This window comes from Dermatophagoides farinae, chromosome 1, assembly GCF_024713945.1.
Source record: "Dermatophagoides farinae isolate YC_2012a chromosome 1, ASM2471394v1, whole genome shotgun sequence".
NCBI classification, from domain to species: Eukaryota; Metazoa; Arthropoda; class Arachnida; order Sarcoptiformes; family Pyroglyphidae; genus Dermatophagoides; species Dermatophagoides farinae.
This window is the reverse complement of record NC_134677.1, coordinates 7,784,141-7,805,949: the sequence shown is the minus strand read 5'-3', so window position 1 is coordinate 7,805,949 and position 21,809 is coordinate 7,784,141. Positions and strand designations below refer to the sequence as shown.

At 29.1% G+C, this 21,809-nt stretch overlaps 4 protein-coding genes across 4 annotated transcripts; 3 read left to right on the top strand and 1 right to left on the bottom strand.

Annotated features, from left to right (window-relative positions):
- The first annotated feature begins 278 nt into the window (after positions 1–278).
- On the top strand, positions 279–11,923 carry LOC124491557 (hemocyte protein-glutamine gamma-glutamyltransferase). Its single transcript, XM_047054221.2, has 9 exons — positions 279–2,672; positions 6,161–6,361; positions 8,168–8,431; positions 8,496–8,614; positions 8,699–9,159; positions 9,237–9,479; positions 9,585–9,727; positions 9,845–10,090; positions 10,169–11,923. The coding sequence occupies exons 1-9, from the start codon at positions 1,796–1,798 to the stop codon at positions 10,606–10,608; spliced, it is 2,994 nt and encodes a 997-aa protein (XP_046910177.2). The 5' UTR covers positions 279–1,795; the 3' UTR covers positions 10,609–11,923.
- A 983-nt stretch (positions 11,924–12,906) lies between these two features.
- Positions 12,907–13,802, top strand: LOC124491871 (paired box protein Pax-1). The gene is made up of 2 exons (XM_047054586.2): positions 12,907–13,246; positions 13,327–13,802. The coding sequence occupies exons 1-2, from the start codon at positions 12,907–12,909 to the stop codon at positions 13,800–13,802; spliced, it is 816 nt and encodes a 271-aa protein (XP_046910542.1).
- Positions 13,803–18,522: 4,720 nt separating this feature from the next.
- On the top strand, positions 18,523–20,701 carry LOC124491870 (carboxylesterase 5A). Its single transcript, XM_047054585.2, has 2 exons — positions 18,523–19,139; positions 19,195–20,701. Exons 1-2 carry the CDS (start codon positions 18,801–18,803, stop codon positions 20,602–20,604), a joined length of 1,749 nt encoding a protein of 582 aa, XP_046910541.2. The 5' UTR covers positions 18,523–18,800; the 3' UTR covers positions 20,605–20,701.
- On the bottom strand, positions 19,839–21,723 carry Pex14 (peroxisomal biogenesis factor 14). Its single transcript, XM_047055231.2, has 2 exons — positions 21,568–21,723; positions 19,839–21,486 (listed from the first exon to the last, which is right to left on the bottom strand). Exons 1-2 carry the CDS (start codon positions 21,583–21,585, stop codon positions 20,827–20,829), a joined length of 678 nt encoding a protein of 225 aa, XP_046911187.2. The 5' UTR covers positions 21,586–21,723; the 3' UTR covers positions 19,839–20,826.
- Between the last annotated feature and the right edge of the window lie 86 nt (positions 21,724–21,809).

The following is a 21,809-nucleotide window of genomic DNA, read 5'->3' as shown; positions in this document are numbered from 1 at the left end:
CTCATCGTTTATTTTTTGAAATGAATACAACAAAATATTCATCTCATCAAATGGTGATAATTTTTTTGATCAAACAAACAATCCGCAATCAATCAGCAAGCAATGACCATAAAAATTTATTGATAATTAATTAATATCATGATGATGTTGTCGTTCTAATTACGCTGCGATATCTCGAAAATTTTAATGACCACGATGCTGATGATAATAATAATGATAACTTTGTAGGATTGTAATTTCACGAGGAAAAAACGGCTGCCAAAAAAAAAACATGTTAAACTTGTGATATTGACCACAACAACAGCAACAACAACAACAACAACAACAACAAAAACGCACACACACACACACAATACGGAATTTTCCATTTACAGAAAAATTAATTTTCATTTTTATTTGTCCATTATTTCGCATAAAAATATTCAACCGCTGACCACCAAAATTTTGTAAAAAAATTTCCAAAATTTTAATAATTAATGGAAATTTTTTTTTGTCATCTGTTTTTCCCATTGTTGGTCATTATAGATCAATTATATTCAAAGAAAAAAAAACAACTGTGATCATCCATATATATTGTTTTATAACTGCCTTTTAAAAAACAACGACGAAAAAAAGCTTTCAATTTCTGACCATCATCATCATCATCATTTTTTGATCTCAACATAGTATGGTATATATGGATCGGAAACAAAACTATTATGTTTGTGGGTGTGTGTGTGTGCATTTAATATAAAACATTGTGAAATGAAAAAAAACGGAAGAAAAAGTTTTTTTTTTCATTAAATAAAAGCGATCATTATCGACATCGATAACACTGTGTTTGTCTGTGTATGTGTGATTATCTTGCATCATTCAACCAAAGAGAAAATTGTCATTCAAAAAAAAAGACCGATTAAATTACCTGTAATTCGAATAATGTAATCGACCATTGCTTGTTGATGTTGTTGTTGTTCGACAATGATTAATGTGTAACAACAACAACAACAACAACAACAACATTGACCAACAAAAAAAAACTGCCATTGATCTTTGAAGAAGTTGCACTTTTATTAATGTGTGTGTGTAGTTTTTTTGTCATTATCATCATTAGAATTTTTTTTTTTGTTCACCATATAATTGTCTGTGTGTGTCAAATGTGTGTTACATTCTTTTCTGCATAAATGATTATCACATTGTTGATCATCAATTGATTTGAATCGAAAAAATGATGAATGAATGAAGAAACTTGTCACGCCATTTAGTGTTAATGAATTGAATCATTCATATTTTTGATCGAATTAATTTTTCAACAACAACAACAACAACAAAAAAACTTTACCACCTGTTGTTGTTTGTTGTCTCCAATGGACAACAAATAACAAACTCTAACCAAAAAAAAAAAAAAAAAAAAAATCTTTTCAAAAAAATCGATTGGTTAATAATCGTCAAGCTGCCACTTTATCATTATTATCTTCTTCAGACAAATAAAACACAAAAAACCGTTTTTTTTTCACCATTTCACATTCATCTTTTGACTGACTGAACCCATGAAAAATTGATTGGTATTGGCGAAAAAAATAGAATAAAACAACAAGGAACAAACGTGAAAGTGAAAGACATATTTTTGAAATTAACCGAACAACAAACAAAAAAAACTGAACGAACGACAATAACGAAGCGTGTTTGGCATACAAAGGAAAACAAAAATCAAATTCCAAACACACACACACATAGACAAGACAAACGTGTTTGTTCAAGAAAAGAAGAATAAAAAGTTAAACTGATAAAATCCAATTACGAAAACGAAATTCCAATCATGAAAATTATGGCCAGGTTCGATGAAAATAATGTTGATGGCCATCATCATCTTCATCTTCATGATCATCATGATCAACACCAAAAACATCACCATCATCATCATCATCATCATCATTATGACAATAAAGATTCATCGTACATACAACAATATTTAGCTAAATCTAATAGAAATAAATGCCAAAATGATGATGAGGAAGATGATGGTGATAATGGATTAGATAACATCTTGTCACATACATCATCATCATCATCATCACCATCATCAATCGTCAATTGTCATATAAATCATAATCATCATCATCATCATCATCATCAACAACAACAACAAAAACAACAAAAAATTAGTCCATCGTCAATGTTTTCGGAAAACATTAAACCGGAACGCCAACAAACAACATGTCGTTGTGGTTGTGGTTATCGTAATCGTCTAGTCAGCCATAATAATATTCATCAAAAGATGATTTTATATTGCCCGAAACAATTCATTGGACAACAACAACAACGACAACATACAAATGATAAATATTTAATGTTGAAAAAATTTGTTACGAAAACATTGACAAATGAAAATATTAATTTTGCCGATAAACAAATTGTTGTTGATGACGATGATGACATTTGTTGTTGCCATCAATCATTGATCAATAATAATAGTAATAATAGTAATAATAATAATAACAAATCTGTGTTAATATCGACAACAACATGGTCACCGCCATCATTTGAAATAAAAATCAACAATAAAACCATATTTCATATGTTAATCATATTGATAATATTGTCAATAATTCCATATCCGAGTCAATCATTACGTGTGCCATACCGTTATCCACATTATCCATTGTTTCATAAAGAGTTTCTACAAGGATCTACAGGTATTTTTTTTTTTTTTTGATTCTCTTTTTGTTATTTATATTATTATCACTTGTTGTTGTCATTGAATATTTATTGATATTTAAGTGGAAACAAGAAACAAAAAAAAACATCATCATCATCATCATGTAAAATAATTTGAAAAAGAAGAATACACATAGGTGTGTGTGTGTGTTTCTTGACCTTGATCCATTTGAATGTTTTTTTTTTTTAAATTTCAAAATTTTTTTCCCCTTTCCAATTTGATTGATTGAATTAAGCTCATTGTTTGCGTGTGTGTGTGTGTGTGTGTGTGTGTGTGAAATTGTCTATTTGATGATGTCAATATGTTAAATTGAATGATGATGGATGGATGGGCGTTTGTATGTTATATATACATACAGATACATGTCAATTTCGATTGTTTTTTTTTTGGATTTCAAATTAAAGTTTGGTTATTGTTGTTGTTGTTTTTGTATGCAACAAATACCGTTTTTTTTCTTTTGAATATACATGATGATGATGATGATTATTTTAAGAAGAAAAAAGAAAAATAAACAACAACAACAACAACAACAGGAGACATCTGTGTGTTATAAAATGATTTGATGATGAAATATGTATTTCAATTTACAATTTTCATTTTATTTTATTTATTCATCATCATTTTCCTTGACTATATAATAGTAGCTCTTTTGAAGGTGACGATGATGATGATGATCATGTTTCATATGTTTATTTTTCTGTTGTTGTTGTTGTTTCTGTTGCTATATGTTTGGAATCAATTTTTGTTCTCGCCATCTTATTTATTGATTCAATTCCATTCATCATTCACATTTGTGGTTCGATGTTGTTGATCAAATATGATACAACACATGTACATTGCATAATAAATATTTTTTTTTTGTTTTTTGATGATGATGATGATCACTTACAATCTCACATTACACATTCATTCAATTATTCACTCACTCAGGGTTAGATTTGTTATTAGTATTTTCTTTTATTTTTTTTTTGTTGTTCCTTGTTAACACACAGAAAAAAAAATGTTTTTTTCTTCAATTTTTTTCCCAACAAGCGGAAACAAATGATGGAAATGAAAGAAAAAAGAATTCGATGCTATTTGTTGCTGATTTATTTTTTTTTAACCATGTGTTAAAACGGATGGGAAATTTTCCTGAAAATTATTTCTTGTTAACTTGACAACGGTAAAAAAAACAAAACAAAAAGCCATCAGTCCAGTTAAGTGTGTGTGTGTGTGTGTTTTTTTTTGTAGGCCTAAATTGTTGATTGTTTCAATCGACAACAACAAAAAACTACACGGACACAATCAGCGCTATTTGTTGATGTTATGTAATAAATGAAAAATTGGAACCGATCCGCGATGGATTGGGAAAAGGGGACAACAACAACAACAACAAACGAAAAAAAACAACAGTGAAATCAACAGGTTGACCTTTTTGTTTTTTGTTTTTTATTATTATCATTTGATTTGTTTTATTTTACCGTTGTCGCTGTCCATATTTGTTTGTTTCGTATTGTTTTGTTTTGTTTTTCTGTCAGTTAGTTAGTTGAATGTGGCAGCAATAAAAAAAACACGAACAAAACTACAACGATCCAGAAACGGGACAAAATGTACAATTGAATGGCATTATTGATGAAAATTGAATGATAACATCATATCATATCATCATCATTGGCTAAAAATGATGCTAAAAATGTTTTTGTTTTATTTTCATTTTTTTCCATTATGACAAAATGGAAAAAAAACTGAAACGACCACTTATTCACTTATATTATATGCGTTGGTTTTTTTTCACTTTTTTTGGATTTTTGTTTTTTTTTGTGTCCTGCTTACCATTACATATTTGTATGATGATGATGATTGTAATAGTTGTTGCGACAAATTTGGGAAAAAAGCCATTCTTGGATGTCAAAAAGCACATATGTGTTTTGGTGACATAATTTTCCCACACACACACACACTCGCACACAAGCACAGAAAATATGAAAACGGGATATTCATTGCTGCAAAACATTAACGTTAACAAACAACGAACGGAATTATGGAACGATAGTAAGTGAGTGATGTGAAATTATAAATGAGACAGATAGAATAGATAAAAGCAACAAGTGTCCTTTTTGTATATATATGTATTTAATGTGATTATTGTAACTGATGATGATGATGATGGATGCTGAAACAAAAAAAAAAATTTTTGAGTCCTAAAACAAATTTTGACTAACTGGACTGAATGAAACGAAAAAAAGCCTTTTTCAACATCATCATCATCATCATCATCATCATTTTCGTATTTGTAAAGTTTTTTTTTCCGAATAAAAACAATAGACATAAAGTTAAATTTTTTATTTCATTTTAACAATATTAACCATCAAGTATTATATGATGATATAATAACATAGTTACATCATTTCCATTTGCACAAAAAAAAAATTTTTTCATTTCATTTCATTTCATATTCGTCTGTATTCACAATTAGCTAATGATGCTCAAAGTAGTTGATGCTTAATTCCATGTTTGTGGATAAAAAAAAAATCATTCATTTTTTGGTTAATCAATCGGTTCATCAATTTATATAAAAATTTATATAAACTTTGAAAAAAAAACAACTTGTTAAACGTTGAGAGGGAAAAAAATAAAATTTTTTTTCTAGGTTAATTTTTTTTTGCCCATTATTAATGATGCTGCTCATTAAGCTGATCATCATCTGTTTTGATCTGATCAATGTCAATATAAACCGGATGCATTTTTTTTTTTTAGTGAAAAAAAACAAGCCAAAGACCTAGATCTTTTGAGTGCACAAAATTTGTTTTGAATTTGAATGTTTTTTTTTTCTCGCTTCGTTTTCCTCAATTTTGTTTTTTGTTTGTTTGTTTGTTTGTTCGTTTTAACCTCACTCATTCAAAATGTATTTATTTTTGCAAAACAAAAACAAAAATTCTGTGTAGTAGGGGTCATTATTTGTTTGTTTGTATGTGTGTGACTGTTGTTCATTTGTTGTTTTCAATAAATTGTTGTTTTTTTCCAACATCTTCAAACATTTCGTGTGAATCCTTGAATAAAATTAATGAACCACAATATAATAATAAATAAGACCGCAAGCCATTTTGTTTATCATTCATTATTATTCTATTTCATTGTCAAAATGTTTATCTCTCTTTAGAGAGATAGATTATTAAAAAAAACAGGTAAATTTTTTTTTTCTTTGAGCATATCAATTATCAATTGGATGTATATAAAAATAAGAATAACATTATGAAATGGTGATCAAATCACCATTCAGATGTTTATGTTATGTTAATGTTTTTGGAAGAATCCAAAAAAAAAAAAAAAACTTTATTCAACTCAACAGAATTGTACCACTAAACAACGACAACAACGATTCCATAATAATGAATTTTTCCATTCATTTATTATTCTCGTTATTATTATTATTATTATTAATCACTAATGATTGTGTTTATTATTATAATTGTAAAAAAATAAAAGGTCCACTGCCAAACGATGTGATCGGTGTAGAATTATTTCAACGTGACAATGCTAAAGAACATCGAACATATAAATATGAATTGTTGGAGAAAAAGAATCCAGCATTAGTTATAAGACGTGGTGATCCGTTTTATTTGGCCATACAGCTACGAAATGTTTATGATCAAGATAATAATAAGATAAGGCTGGAATTTTTATTCGGTAAGTTGAATTTTGCCATTTTTTTTTCATTTATTTTCGGTTGAATGGACGGTCTTGTCTCTCCCACTCACACTATATATATGTATTGGGGTTTTTTTCTTGAAAAAAAAACAAATCTTGTCGATCAATCTTTGAACGAGTTTACGTACACACACAAAATGGTGGTGGTCACTAGTTTTTTTTCTGTTCATCGGACTGTCCATTCATTACATGTATTAACAACATAGGTCATTTTTTTTTTGAAATCCGGTAATTCGAAACTTTCAATGTCAATGATTTTTGTTTTCTCTGCTTGATTTTGATGATGATGATGGGCAATTTGAATTTCTTTTTTTTTGTTGTTGTTGCTTTAATTTCGGTATTCATCAATAAAAAAAAAATCCTGTCCAATAGGTCTTCGACATTGGCCGATCTGATCATTGTCATTATGGTGGTGTGATGTTCACGCTTCAGCACGATATAGTATGGTGAGAGAGAAAAAACACACACACATACTGGAGACAATGGCATTGTCTTAACGAGATTGAGAGTGAAAAAAAAGAATAGATGATGAGGATGATGAAAATATTTTTTAATTTGATTTTAATTTGATGATGATGATCATAATCATTCATAATATTCGTAGATTCCTTTTTTTTAAATTTTCATATAAAATTTGTGTGTGTGTGTGTGTGATGGTGGCGATGGTGGTAAATAAAAAGATGAAAATGAAGATTTGTTTTTTTTCAATTTATTTATCATTAATAATAATTTAGATTCTTTGCCATCATCATCATTATCCTTGAAAGCAATAATCATCACACACACACACATCTATACATTTACATGGGCCAAAATGTTAGGTGTTTGGGATTGATCAATTAAATATTGTCACACACACACACATAGAGAGAGAAACTTTTCATTCATTCATTTGGATATAATGATCATCATCATTAACGTGAAGAAAGAGAGAGAGAGAAAAAAAAAAATCAACTCAAGCATTCATTCATTCATTTTTTTCGAAATTCATCGATCAATGATCTTGCAATGGACATCAAACACATACAGTAGCAAACAAAAAGAAGAAGAAAAAGAAAAAAAAATCCTGCAACCAATGCCCAAATACCTTTTGATGATGAAAAAATAATAAATTTATCGATAAATTAATCACGTCAAAATCCTGTATCATTATTTTTTGATCAATCAAAAAAAATGTTTGATCTTTTGGCCAATTTTTTTTGTCTCTATGGAGATTAGAATTTTTTATTATTTTTTTTTGCTTTTCGAATATTTATAGGGCGTTGACAGTGATAATAGTGGTGGTTTTTTTTTCGATGAAAAATAAACGATTCATTAATCTATACGGCATAGACATATTTAATGAATTATCCTCAAATTCAATTTTAATTAATCAATCTCTCTTTCTCTCTCTCTCTTTATATCCCCATGACAATGGATCCAATTATCCAATGCCAATCAATCAATAATCGTATTAATAAAAGTAAAAAAAAACAGCAAAAGAGAGAAAAAAAATTTGGCACTTTTAGGCTTGATTGCAACATTACAAACAAACAAACAAATAAACATTTCACGTCTTTGCAATCATTTTTTTTCAAAAAAATTCATAAATTATATAATCGTGTAAATGAACAAACAAACCAAAAAAAAAAAAACGAAAAAAAATATTGAATAAATGTAATCTTGCTTATTTAATGTCAATTTATCATTTTTGTTTTTCTTATTTTCCATTTTGTTTGTTTGTTTGTTTGTTTTTAATAATTTATTTACATACATGTTTTTTTTTCTCTGGGTAAAACCAAACAGGTAATAATCCACAGGTTGGCAAAGGTACATTAGTATATCTTCCAATCACACAGAATAGAGATTTTACTAAAGATCCAAAAAAATGGGATGCACGAATTAGAAATATTGATGGCAATCGTCTTACATTACAAGTACGAATACCGGCCAATACAGCTGTAGGTATTTGGCGTTTACGTATTTCAACAAAACCACAAGGTTCAAGAAATATTAAAACATTTGAAGTTCATAATAAAATATTTTTGTTATTCAATCCATGGAATAGAGGTTGGTGCGAAAAAAAAACAGATGTTCAACAGTTTTGTTAATTATTTTTCTCATTATATTTTAGATGACACTGTATATTTATCTGATGAAGTTCGTCGTCAAGAATATGTACTCAATGATATCGGTAAGATTTACATTGGTTCACATTCAAAACCAAAAGGAAGACAATGGGTTTATGGCCAGGTAAATGAGAATGAATCCAATATCGAGATGAATAAATAAAAAAAAATACTCACAACTTGTTTTATATTTTCCATACAATTATAGTTCGAAGAATCTGTGCTTCCTGCTGCTGTATTTTTGTTGGATAAATCTCGTCTCGATTATTCAGCTCGTGCCAATCCGGCTAAAGTTGTACGTGCCGTGGCTGCACTAGTCAATAGTCACGATGATAATGGCCTATTAGTTGGCAATTGGTCTGGAAATTATCATGATGGTAATGCACCATGGCAATGGACTGGTAGTGCGCCAATTTTTGAACAATATCTTCGTTCAAATGGTGAACCAATTAAATTCGGTCAATGTTGGGTGTTTGCTGGTTCAACAACAACAATGTCTCGTACATTGGGCATACCTGCACGAACAATCACTAATTTTGTTTCAGCTCATGATACTGATGATAGTTTAACTGTGGACAAATTTTTCAGTAAAACCGGTGAACCTATTTCTGATGTTAATTCAGATTCAATTTGGAATTTTCATGTATGGACAGATGTATGGATGTCAAGGTGTGATTATTAGTGTTTTTTTTTTAATCATCCATTATTGATTGATTAATCGATTGAAATTTATATGTGTTTTGTAGACCTGATTTACCACCTGGATATGGTGGTTGGCAGGTGATTGATGCAACACCACAAGAATCCAGTGATGCTAGTGGCCTTTATCAAATGGGACCAGCATCTGTGGAAGCAATAAAACGAGGTGAAGTTGGCTTACCATATGATGTGGCATTTGTTTTTGCCGAAGTCAATTCCGATGTAGTACATTGGCAATTGGATGAATCAAGTGAACTTGGATGGAAAAAAATCAAAACAAACCGATATCAGTAAGTTTTCTTTTTCTTTCTTTCTTTTTTTTCTTGCAATAATTAACTGATTATTTATTCACCATCATTATCATTATCATTATCATTAATATATGATGATTTCAGTGTTGGCCGAAAATTATTCACTAAAAGGGCAGGTGTGGAAGCCGAATATAATGGCATAAACGATGCTGAAGACATTACCGATATTTATAAATTCAAAGAAGGCACAGAAGAAGAACGTATGGCCGTATTGAATGCGGCTAGAGGTATGATTGGTTGATTGCTTGATTGAATTTTTCTTTCCATTTGACTGAATTAATTATACTGATACTGATTTTTATTTTCATTTCATTTCATTCTATTTCATAATCATTGTTTTCTAGGTGCTGGCTTGTCTTTTCTATTTGAAATCCCTGCACCCGGTAAAGAAGAGGTCGAATTTGATTTGTTAGACATCGAAAAAGTGGTCGTTGGCAATCCTTTCTACATACAAGTTGAAATGGCCAATCGTGTTGGAAGTCAACGAACGATCACATTATCATTGAACGCTAATAGCTTTTTCCCGAACGGCATATTGGCTAAAAAGATTAAAAATGAACGACACATTGTCCGCTTAAAACCATATCAAAGTAATTTTTTTCTTATAAATGTTTAATCATCATTCATTTCAATTTCAATTTCATTTATTCAAACAAAATATTTTACAGAGGAAGTATTAAGAGTTCGCGTGAATCCCGAAGAATATCTAGATAATCTTGTTGATTATTCATTGATAAAAGTTTATGCTGTCGCTACAGTGAAAGAAACACAACAAACATGGTCCGAAGAAGATGATTTCTCCATTGAAAAACCTCATATGGAATTATATACTCGAGGATTTATTGAAGTTGGACGTGAATTTACATTAGAAATTCGTTTAACTAATCCAATACGTCGAGTGCTTGAAGATTGTTGGTTCTCTGTGGAAGGACCTGGATTAAATAGACAGATGAGAATCAATTCTAGAAATATAATGCCAGGTGAAACGATTACGAATACGATACGATTAGTACCGGATCGTCCTGGATCACGAACCATTGTCGTCGTATTCCATTCAAGACAATTGGCCGATGTTGTTGGCAGTAAAAATATTCTTGTTCGTGGATAATTTTAAATTTTTGTTGTCCATCACCCAACAAAACACACATATCGATTATCGACATTTAATTATCGAAACTTAGATTTTTTTCACAATTTTCAACATATGACGACCCCTTTTTTTCAATCAACGAAGATATTTATTTGTTTGATGATGATGATGATGATGATGTGGTGATTTTCATTATCCATAAACAAATCATTCGATTTTTCTTTTTATTATTCCCTAGGCTTAATAACCAAATTACTTTTATACGAAACGATCAATTATCTTATTCCATTCATTTTTGTTTTTTCCAATATCAATTTTTGCATACGCACATACACACACACATACACAAGAAACAAATAACAAAAAAAAAATGAAATGAAAGAATGTTTCATACAATTTCAATCATCGTTCTATCCATCATCATTTGATCATCATCATCATCATCATATTAATCTATTTTAATCGCTGCCTTTTCTTGGATGTCAAATTAAATCAGCCCACCATTTTTATTTTTTGCTTTTCATTCATTCATTCATTCATATTTTCTATTTGGCTTTTCATCCGATCATAATTTGGTTTTATTATTCGGGAAAATCATTTGTAGCACAAAACTCCTACACACTTACAAAAACAAAAAAAAAAATTTCAATCAATCGATTGATTGATCAAATCATCATTTCTTTTACAATTGTAAGAATAATTTGTTGTTTTTTTTTATTCGTTTCCTAATCATTATAAAGATGTAGATGATATTTGTGTAATTTTTTTTCACTTTCTCTTTTTTTTTTAATCAATTTGTGATGATTTATTTGTGTGTATGTTTCAATGGGGCCACTTTTTTTTTTGTTTCACCATTTCAACATTGTTGATCACATTCTTCACTGTTTTTTTTGCAACACTACATGAATATGAATCTGGCATATACCCTTCACACCCACACCCACACCCACACACACCTACACACACACACCCATTCACCACCTCAATAATTTTTTTTCATATTAAATTTTCACATAGCTCGCTCGTTTGGTTGTTTTATTTTTTAACTACTACCAATATTACTAAAACTGTGTATTTTTTTTTTTTTAGTTATAATTTGAATTCCGTTTTTTTTTGTTGTAAATAGGAATTTCCTACTACTATTGTTGGTTGTTTTTCTTCATCAATTTGCATTTCTATCAAAATATATATATTCTATAATTGCAGGAAAACAAAAATGCCATTCACTCTCATTCATTCGTGGTTGAACCATTATTTTTTTTATCTTAATAGTTTATTATTTTCAATGAACTCGAAATAAAAAAACCGAGTCATCATTGAATTTATAATTTTCCAGTTTTTAATCATTTATCATCATTTATAATAAAATTAATAATTAATAAAATTTTTAAAAAATTACCAGTATTTGATTTCAATTTGTGCTGCCATCTGTTGGCTGAGAAAAGAGCTAGTATTTCAATTTTTTATTTTTTTTTTTTTTTTTTTGACAATTTGACAAAAATTTTTTTTTTCAAATAAATTTTCAATATTTCAAAAATGGAATTGTAATTGTCAATTTTTCTTTATTATCACTGATTGATATTTGTTTGTTTGTTTTTTTCTGAACGGAACAATAATAATAATAATAATAGGATTCACTTTTTGGTATTATTATGGCCAATCATTCTTTTTTGAATATATTGGAATATATCGGAAAAACCATATGATCGGAAATTGATTCTTGAATATTGAAAAACCAACGGAAAAAAACCACCTGAAACACACACACACACACACACAGAAATACATTCACATTGAAATATATTGTATGGAGATTTTTTTTATCCTATTTATTTTTACTTACACAAAAATAATCGGATATATTTATCACCATGTTCGTAAGTATCCGATAAATTAAATTGCCATCTTGATTTGTTTTGTGGTTATTATCATGCATATATCGAATATCGAATATAACGATTGTATAAATTTCAATTCTGGTCAAGAATATTACACAATTGAATTATGTTTTGTTACTGTAAATGCGTGTGTGTGTGTGTGTGTGTGTGTGTTTGTGTTTGTGTTTGTGTTTGTGTATACGGAGAATTTATTGAACCAAATGATCAATGTATCGGACTATAAATCTGTTTTATTAGGTACATGTGTGTGTGTGTATGCTATAATACCAAATTGAAATGACTGTTTTTCAGTAAAGAATGTAATAAACCATGGCCTAATAATCAACCAAACATCATCATCATGTCACCTGTTCTATTCTCACGGTTCCAAGTATTTAAATACTTGGATACCATACAGAATTGGTCAACAGTCATCATCATGCAGTCAATCGAATCGTGTGATCATCAACATCCACAACATCAACATTCTATTATTGATCATGAATGTTCTGCTGCTTCATGTAATCTTTGGTGTCAATGGATCAAAATTTCAAATACTGCTGCTGTTGATATGAACAATATCAGTACTAATCAATTGGGTGGATCATTCAGTAATGGTAAACCATTGCCATTCGATTCACGATTACAGATATTGGCCATGTCATTGAAAGGATATCGACCTTGCGATATATCTCGACGATTATTAGTCTCACATGGTTGTGTCAGCAAGATATTGGCCAAATTTCACAAGACTGGTTCGATATTGCCAGGCACAATAGGTACATTGATTTTTTTTTCTTCTTTTGATTTGATTATGAATTATAATTATCATCAATATGATAATTAATTTTATGAATAGGAGGGAGCAAACCACGAGTATCAACACCATTGGTAACGAAAAAAATCTATGAATACAAATTGGCCAATAATTCATTGTATGCATGGGAGATACGTGAAAAACTTCGTCATGACCGAATTTGTTCACAAGATAATCTGCCAAGTATTTCATCAATCAATCGTATACTCCGAAATGCTAATCAAATCAATCAATCGTATGTGCAAAATCAATGGATCGATTGGTTATATATGAATTCTTGTCATCATCATCATCATCATAGCGATGATGATAATGGTCATCAACAATCGGAACAACCGTCAAAAATAGACAACAATAATTGGAATCTGGAACAACGAACGAATACAATGATTAAAAAGAAATACAAAAATGACATCAATAATAGTGTGGCATATTTTTCAAAGCAAAAATCGATCATAAAAGCTAAGAAAAGTTTCCTAATCAAAGATCTATTAGGAATGGGCTGTAGAAATTTTTAAAAAAATTACAACACAACAAATACCAATGCCATCTATCGGTGAATGTCGTCGATTTATAGAATGAACAATTTTTCAAACAATTTTTTCCATTTTCAAAGTTTCAGTTTTTAGCAATATTTTTTTTTTCTTTTAAAAATATTAACCAAATTGAATAAAAAAAAATTGATCTTGTGATGTTGATCATTGCAATTTTATCCAACCAATTTTATCATTATTTTCCGATAATTTTCATTTGATTAGTTTCTGGTGTGTTTGATAATTTATAATCCGCAATCGGTGATGATGACGGTTATTATAAACTAAACTAAATAAATGTATTGATGATTATTGACATTCAAGGTCAGGAAAATATGCACATAGACATTTATGCCGAAAATTTTGGTTGTTTATGACATTGACATTATTTTCTTAATGAGCAAAAAAAAACACACACAGATTCACCCAGAAAAATCATTTATCTGAACCCGATCATTTCAATTTGTTGTTTTTTTTCTCATTCATTAGAATGATTTTTCATGGAAAAATAAAAAAAAACTGGTACAATTATTTTTCCCGATAATCGATTATTTGATAATTACAAAACCACAACAACAACAACAACAACGACAACAACAACGACGTCAATTTGCCTGGTAAACAAATTTTAATCAATTTTTTATTCAATTTTGGAAAAAAACAAATTTTTCGTTGCCAACTTGGAATATATTTTTTTTGCTGATTATGATTTTTTTCAATAAAAAAAAACTGAATAGATCAAACAAAATCATCAAGATCGAATGATTGATTAAAATATCAAATCAACATTTTTTTTCCATTCGAATTAGTTCATTAACCCGGATTTTTTCCCCCTCCCATCCGAAACATAATCTATTGTGTTGATAATCAGAAAAAAATGGCGCTATTTTGTTCCTTGAAAATCATAATCATCATGATCATCTTTTTGGAAGAAGAAAAAAAGAAAAATCAAATATGATATGTTTGCATCAATGGAATGATCAAGATCGAACCATTCGATAAGTAATCAATATTGATGTTGATGATGATGATGATTTCGATAGAAACAAAAAATGAAATATAATTGATATGAATGCATAAATAATAACAATAACAAGAAGAAGGTTAGAACAAAATGTGACACAAATTTTTTTTTATAAAGATCTTTATCTAAAATCGAATGTAGATTGAATCATTTCATCAAATGTAATGTAAAAAAAGAGAGAGAGAGAGAGAGAGTGTTTTTTTCCATTAATCAATGAATAAATCAATGAATGAATGAAGAAACAAAGAAAATAAACAAGAAGAAATTAATAATTGGCAATTATCAGAAGAAAAAAATTTTTTCTTTTTTCGGGTTGACGGGATGATAATCATCATCATCAACAAATATTTTGGAAATCATCGTTTGATATCACACATAATCATGATTTTCATTTCAAAGTCATTTTTTGGATGGTGGTGGAAATGTTTCTCCTTCTTCTTCTTCTTCTTCTTGATCGTTTAGTTTTCATCATTCGAAATGAAAAAAAATCAAAGATCTTTTTTTATCTTGATTTTAGTTACAAAATTAGATGACAAGGTCGTCAAGAAAATTTATTCAATTTTTTAGCGGAAAATTTTTCTTTTTTTGTTTTGCTCGATATTGATTTTTTTTTGTGATTCATTTATGAATTTCATGAATTTTAAAATTTAATTTAATTCAATTTTTTTTATCTGTTCAATTCATGTATGGATAAGGTTAGTTTGCAATAAAAAAAACGGATATGAAAGCGATAACCGAAAATGAAATGAAATCATCATCACATGATTATCTTGTGATATCAAAGACTTGTGAAAATGGTTGAAAAATTCATGATATCGTTGTTGTTTTCTACAAATAGTATGACGTAACTATGGTGAAATATCTTCGAGGTCATGATAGAAATAGAGGGTAGATGATAATTACCATCACCATTGCAATTATGATGCAATCAAGTTCAGAGTTGATCGTATGTTTTTTCTCGAATCAACCAAAAACACTAAAAAACAACAACATTGAAAGTGGCTAATAGAAAAAAAACAAAAAAAAAAATTAAAAAATTTCCATTTGTACTTGGCCAATGTCGAGTTCATGATCAAACATCAACAACAACAACAACAACAATAACAACGACGATGAAAGTAAAAAAAAAAATCTCATCCAACCACCTTTACCGTTCAACAACATTGACGGATATTCACCCTTTAATTTTATTTTTTTTTCAAGGACGATTTCAACCACTGCGGTCATCATCATCATCTTTATTCGTTTGTTGTTGTTGTTGTGTTTGTTGTTATTTTCAGATCAGATTATCGATTGATGTAAATAAATAAATAAGAAAAAATTTTAGATCAGATATTCCTTGAGGCAATATGATGGTGATGAAATGACCAAATGGATGAATGAATAAATGAAACCAACAACAAACCAGAAAAAAGTACATTGAATTTTAGCCAAAAAAAATAAAAATAAAATAAATAAATAAATAACCAATCTGTCAGAGAAATTTTAAATGTTAATCCCAAAATGAACCCTCAAAAGGATCATGATTTAAATGAAAAAAGATTCAATCATTAATCATCATTCTTTATTCTTTATCGTTCGATTTGTTCATGGTAATTTGGTGATTACATCAGCAAATGAAAACCAAAAAAAAAAAAAAAAAAAAAACAACAAGAATTTTTTTTTTAATTTATTCAATTCAAATGAAGAATCTCAAAACAGAAATAAATAGGCCATCATTTTTCATTCATTTCATTTCAAAGAATTTGATGATTATGACAACATTGTTCATCACTTCACACACGCGCACAAGGTCATGAATATCTGAATGTCTGGTGTTGTTGTTGATAATTATTCCGTTTGAATAATTATGGTTAGAAAAATAAAATGACTGTCGATTATTATTATTGTTATTATTTCGAATTACAGGCAATTTTTTTTCTGATTGAAATGATAAGACACATTTAAACATCATGTACATACATGCAGAGCAAACATTTGCACACACACACAAACACACTCACAAACACACTCATTAACAATTAATGATGATTTAGATACCAGAAAATAAAAAAATAAAAAAAACAAAAAAATTCACGATAAATGAAAGTTGATTGTCCATTGGTACATTCACTTACCTGAAGCGAATGAAAAAAATCATCAACAATTTTTTGATAATAAACCTCATCATCATCATCATCATTCATAAACATTTTCATTAATTCACTTTTAACATTTATAATTGGGGCGTCGTTGAACTCTAGGGTCGTTTGTGTTAATAAAAAAAAACTGGATTTGAACATTTTTTTTTAAATTCCAAAGAATGTTGTTTATTTCATTTTCGAAATGCAAAAAAAAATTCAACGAACAATAACCTGAGACCAAAAAAAAAAATAATAATTAATGTTTGTTTGTATGCGTGGTTGATAAATTAGCAAGATATGTTGGTTTTTTTCAGAAAAAAAACAGCATTGAAAAGATCAATGAATGGCTAGGCTAAATTGTTGTTGTTGTTGTTGTTGTCTTTCTCATCCAATGACCTATGAGGTTATTATCATAAAAAAAGTCAATGTTTTTTATTTCTATGAGAAAGAAATAAAAAATAATCTCGGTCATTCAAGTTCAAGTGTCACATTCAAAAAAAAAAATCAAAAAAATCATCAAAAACATGTCTAACAACAACCAACTAACAAAAAAAAAAACATGTGGATCACACGTGGACGATGTGTGTGTGTGTGTATGGCAAACACACCAAAATATACGATCTATCTATGGATGTACAAAAATTCAACGGACATTACAAACATATCCGCTTGTTCATTTGTACGTTTGTTTGTTGTTTATGATTATTTTCCACAAACAAGATCATGGCCATGACGAAAAATTAAAACATTCATTTGATCACGAATTTCGATAATGATCATCAGAAAGAAAAAAAAACCAATCAAACATACAAGACAAAATAAATCAAATGATGATCAATCAAATTAATGATCCACCAATTGGAAAAGAAAGAAAAAAAAACGAGAAAAACAAATCAATATTTCATTCTCGTTGAAAGAATTTTTTTTTTGTTTCTCTCGTTGGTTTCTTTCCTATGAAATTCATGTGAAAAAGAAGCGAAAAAAAATATAATAATAATAATAATAATCAGCTCATTTTCATCGTCATCGTATATGAATTCACCTTGGCAATGAGATCCTGTTCTGATGATATGAAACGATGAAAGTGAAACAGAGAAAAAAAAAATGGAAAGCAAAATTCAACCCCCACCACCACCACCACCACCATCACCATCATCACCACCGTCATCATTGAAAAACCAAAACAGGTCAATCAACTTGTCCGTTTTTCAGAAGATTATCATTCTTTTTTTTACGAAATACAAAAAAAAAGACATCCGATGGGTTGTGTGTGTGTGTGTGTGTGCATGAAAATCATGAGATATAGTAGTTTCATATAATTTATTATTATATACCACAATTGAATAATAAAAATGGTGTGTTTGACGTAAAAGAAAAAATTTATATATGGTGCACATTTCTTTTTGCACATAAGAAAAAAAAAGTGAAATCAATGTTTGCTGATGATGACGGTGATTTTTGATTCGTTACCAGAAACAAGAGAAAAATAAAGTTAACTCCTACCATTACTTCATTGGCTTTATAGAAAAAGGGCGCCACATTTTTTTTGCCATTCATCAATATATTACATCGTTTAGTGGCAAGTTAATGAATGAAAAATAAAGAACAAGAAGATAAAGATAAAATATTTCAAAAAAAAAATAGATGTTTGATGCCCATCTTGATCATCGTTTGTGTGTGTATATAAAGAAAGATGGTCCGCGAATTTCGGACCAAATCATTTCGAACAAACATTCGAAACAACAACGACTTTGACGAGAATAACTTTGAACTTGATTAAACAATTTTCATTCAATTTTTTTTAAGAAAAAAAAACTTTTTATCGATACTTTAAACATGAAAATATCAAATCTTATTATAATTTTTATAATATGTCCATCATTGGTCATTGCTGGTGATTATTCCATTCAAATGGAACCTATCGTATCGACTACATCAGGACGATTGATTGGTCAAAAAACTTTGATCAATAATAATGATGAAATATATCAATTTTTTGGTGTTCCATATGCACAGCCACCAATTGGTGTGAATCGATTTGAGAGACCAAAAGAATTATTGGCCAATGCAAGTGAACGTTTATTAATGGCTAAACAATTGAAACCAACATGTATGCAAATGAAACATTTGGCCAAGGCAATTAATCCACTTCTTGATTTGGATCAAATTCATAACGTATGTATTGAGAATGATGAATTGAATTCAAATTTTAAACTCATTTTATTTCTAGATTTCAGAAGATTGTCTTTATTTGAATATTTATGTTCCAGCAGTGGAACAACAAGATTCTCCATTACCAGTAATGGTATGGCTACCAGGTGAAGGATATGATTTTGCCGATGCTCGACAATTTGATGGTACTTATTTGGCTTCAATTGGAAAAGTAATCGTTGTCACTGTACAATATCGAGTGGGTATTTTTGGTTTTCTCAAAAATAATGCCGGTCTTTGGGATCAATTGGCAGCTCTTAAATGGATTAATCAAAATATTGCTAATTTTGGTGGAAATCCTGACGATGTAACTGTATTCGGTCGATTCTCCGGTTCAATGTCGATATCAATTTTACTTAGCTCACAACATATTATTGATTATCCAGTAACGCTATTTAATCGAGCCATTCTTATGAGCGGCATTGCTGTTGGCAATTGGGTTTTCGATGACAAACATGATGATAAAATTCAACAAGTCATTGAAAGTCAAGGCTGTAATGATATCGAATGTTTGAAAATGTTGCCAGCTAAGCAAATTTTAGATAAAAGCGGACATGGCTGGAAACCATTTATCGACAATGATTTTATCGTTGATGAACCATTGAATGCCCTACGAAAGGGAAAATTTTCCAAACATGTTGAAAGCATCATGTTGGGCACTAATCAATACGAAGGAAGTCTTTGCCTACTTAAACATTTGGCTATGGATGAATCATTCTATGGGCAACTTATTCGTAATAATATCAGCGATAATGAATTTGAACGAATAATACGTGAAGATTTACAAATGTTTTATGGTGATGATTTTCATTTCGATAATTATAAAGCCGATATCATTACCAATCGAGATAATTATATGCAATTCTGTTCAGAATTATTGATCGAATCACATATGCGTGAATATGATGCCATTTTGCAACGAATCTATTACAGTAAAAATTATAGATTACATAATATCTTCAAATATAAAGTCGATTATAAACCATCATTTTCGATTGCACCGGAATTTATAAATTCATCCATTCATGGTGATGATGTACTTTTGGCATTTGGTTTGGCATTTAAAAATCCATTCATATCGAACATGAATGATAAACAAATATCCAAACGAATGATTCAATTATTTTCACAATTTACATTGGATGGATCATTACCGGAATCAATGGGATCGGATCGTTACATTGAAATAAAAGTAGAATCAAAATTATCAAGCAATCACAATAATTGTCAACAATGGAAAGCAAATGCCATACTAGTTATTGTATTCGCTGTCATTGCAATCATTTTCATCGCCATGCTTTTTGCACTAAGCCGAACATTGATTATGGAATCATTTGTGGGGCAAAATAAATATAAAAAAACATGTCAACAAATTAAACAATTGATGCAACAACAACCACAACAACAACCACAACAACAACAATGCTAAATTACAATATTTTTCTCTCTAAATTTCTTCTTCTTTTTTTGTACATATATTCACGTATCCTTTTTATTATTGAAACATTCATTTTTTTTTATACCCAGATTTTATTCATGATAATGTAAAAAATAAGATGTAAATAGAATATATTACTTTGTATATGAATAAAAATTAAAAAAAAAAACAATAGTTAACTTGAATTTATCACTGGTGTTTATTTTTTATCGATTATTCACCATTGCTATTGCCATTCGTAAGTTGCCATTTAGGTATTGTGGGTACAGATGGAAATTGATGACGATTAACAAGTAAAGCTTTGATTGAAGATAGTTCAGTTTTCATTTTCATTGTCGAATCATCTCTTAGCCGACAATATGTTGTAATGAATTCATGCACTATTGATAGATTTGTGTTCATTTCGGTGATTTGTGTTTTGAGTTCTTCTATTTTTTCATAAATTTTCTCTTCAGGACGATCATTTTTTGCTGTTTCAAACAGATATGGATGTATTTTTTCCCAATAAATCGTATAAGATCCATATATGAATCCGGTCCAAAGTAAAAATTGATAAAACATAGAAAATGATCGACCAATCAATGACATGTTACTATTGGAAATTATGTCCAATTCTTTTAGAATCGTTTCATCGTTCATTGGTTTTCGTATGGCCAATTCAAATGCCAAATCAATTTCATCAGCCGTTAGACCTTTGTCAAGTAAAAATGTACGTTTTGCATCATTTGTAGATAATTTGAGACGAGAATTTTGCAAAAAATTCACAGCTGAATTGATTAAATATTTTCGTATCATTACATAACCACTATTGCTATTGTTTCCATTTTGTTGATCCAATACATTTGTTTTAGCCGAATTTTCGATAACCGTCAACTTTTTTATTTTAGATTTCAAGAGCAAAAAAAAAACAGATTGATTTTTAATCAATTTATTTAATAACATTCATAAACTTACTACTTGTTCGGTTGCCATTGTTCGATTCTTTGATCTTTTTTATATATATGTTATATAAAACAAATAAAATTCACCAAAAGTATCTTGTCAATCATCATCGAAAACAATAATAACAAAAAAAAATGATCACGAGCTTAAGAAAATTATCATTGTCGATATACGATGTAAGTATCATTGAACATTACTTTCATGGTATAATCCGATGATGAACAATTGTCAGTTTTTCATTTGAAAATTAGGAA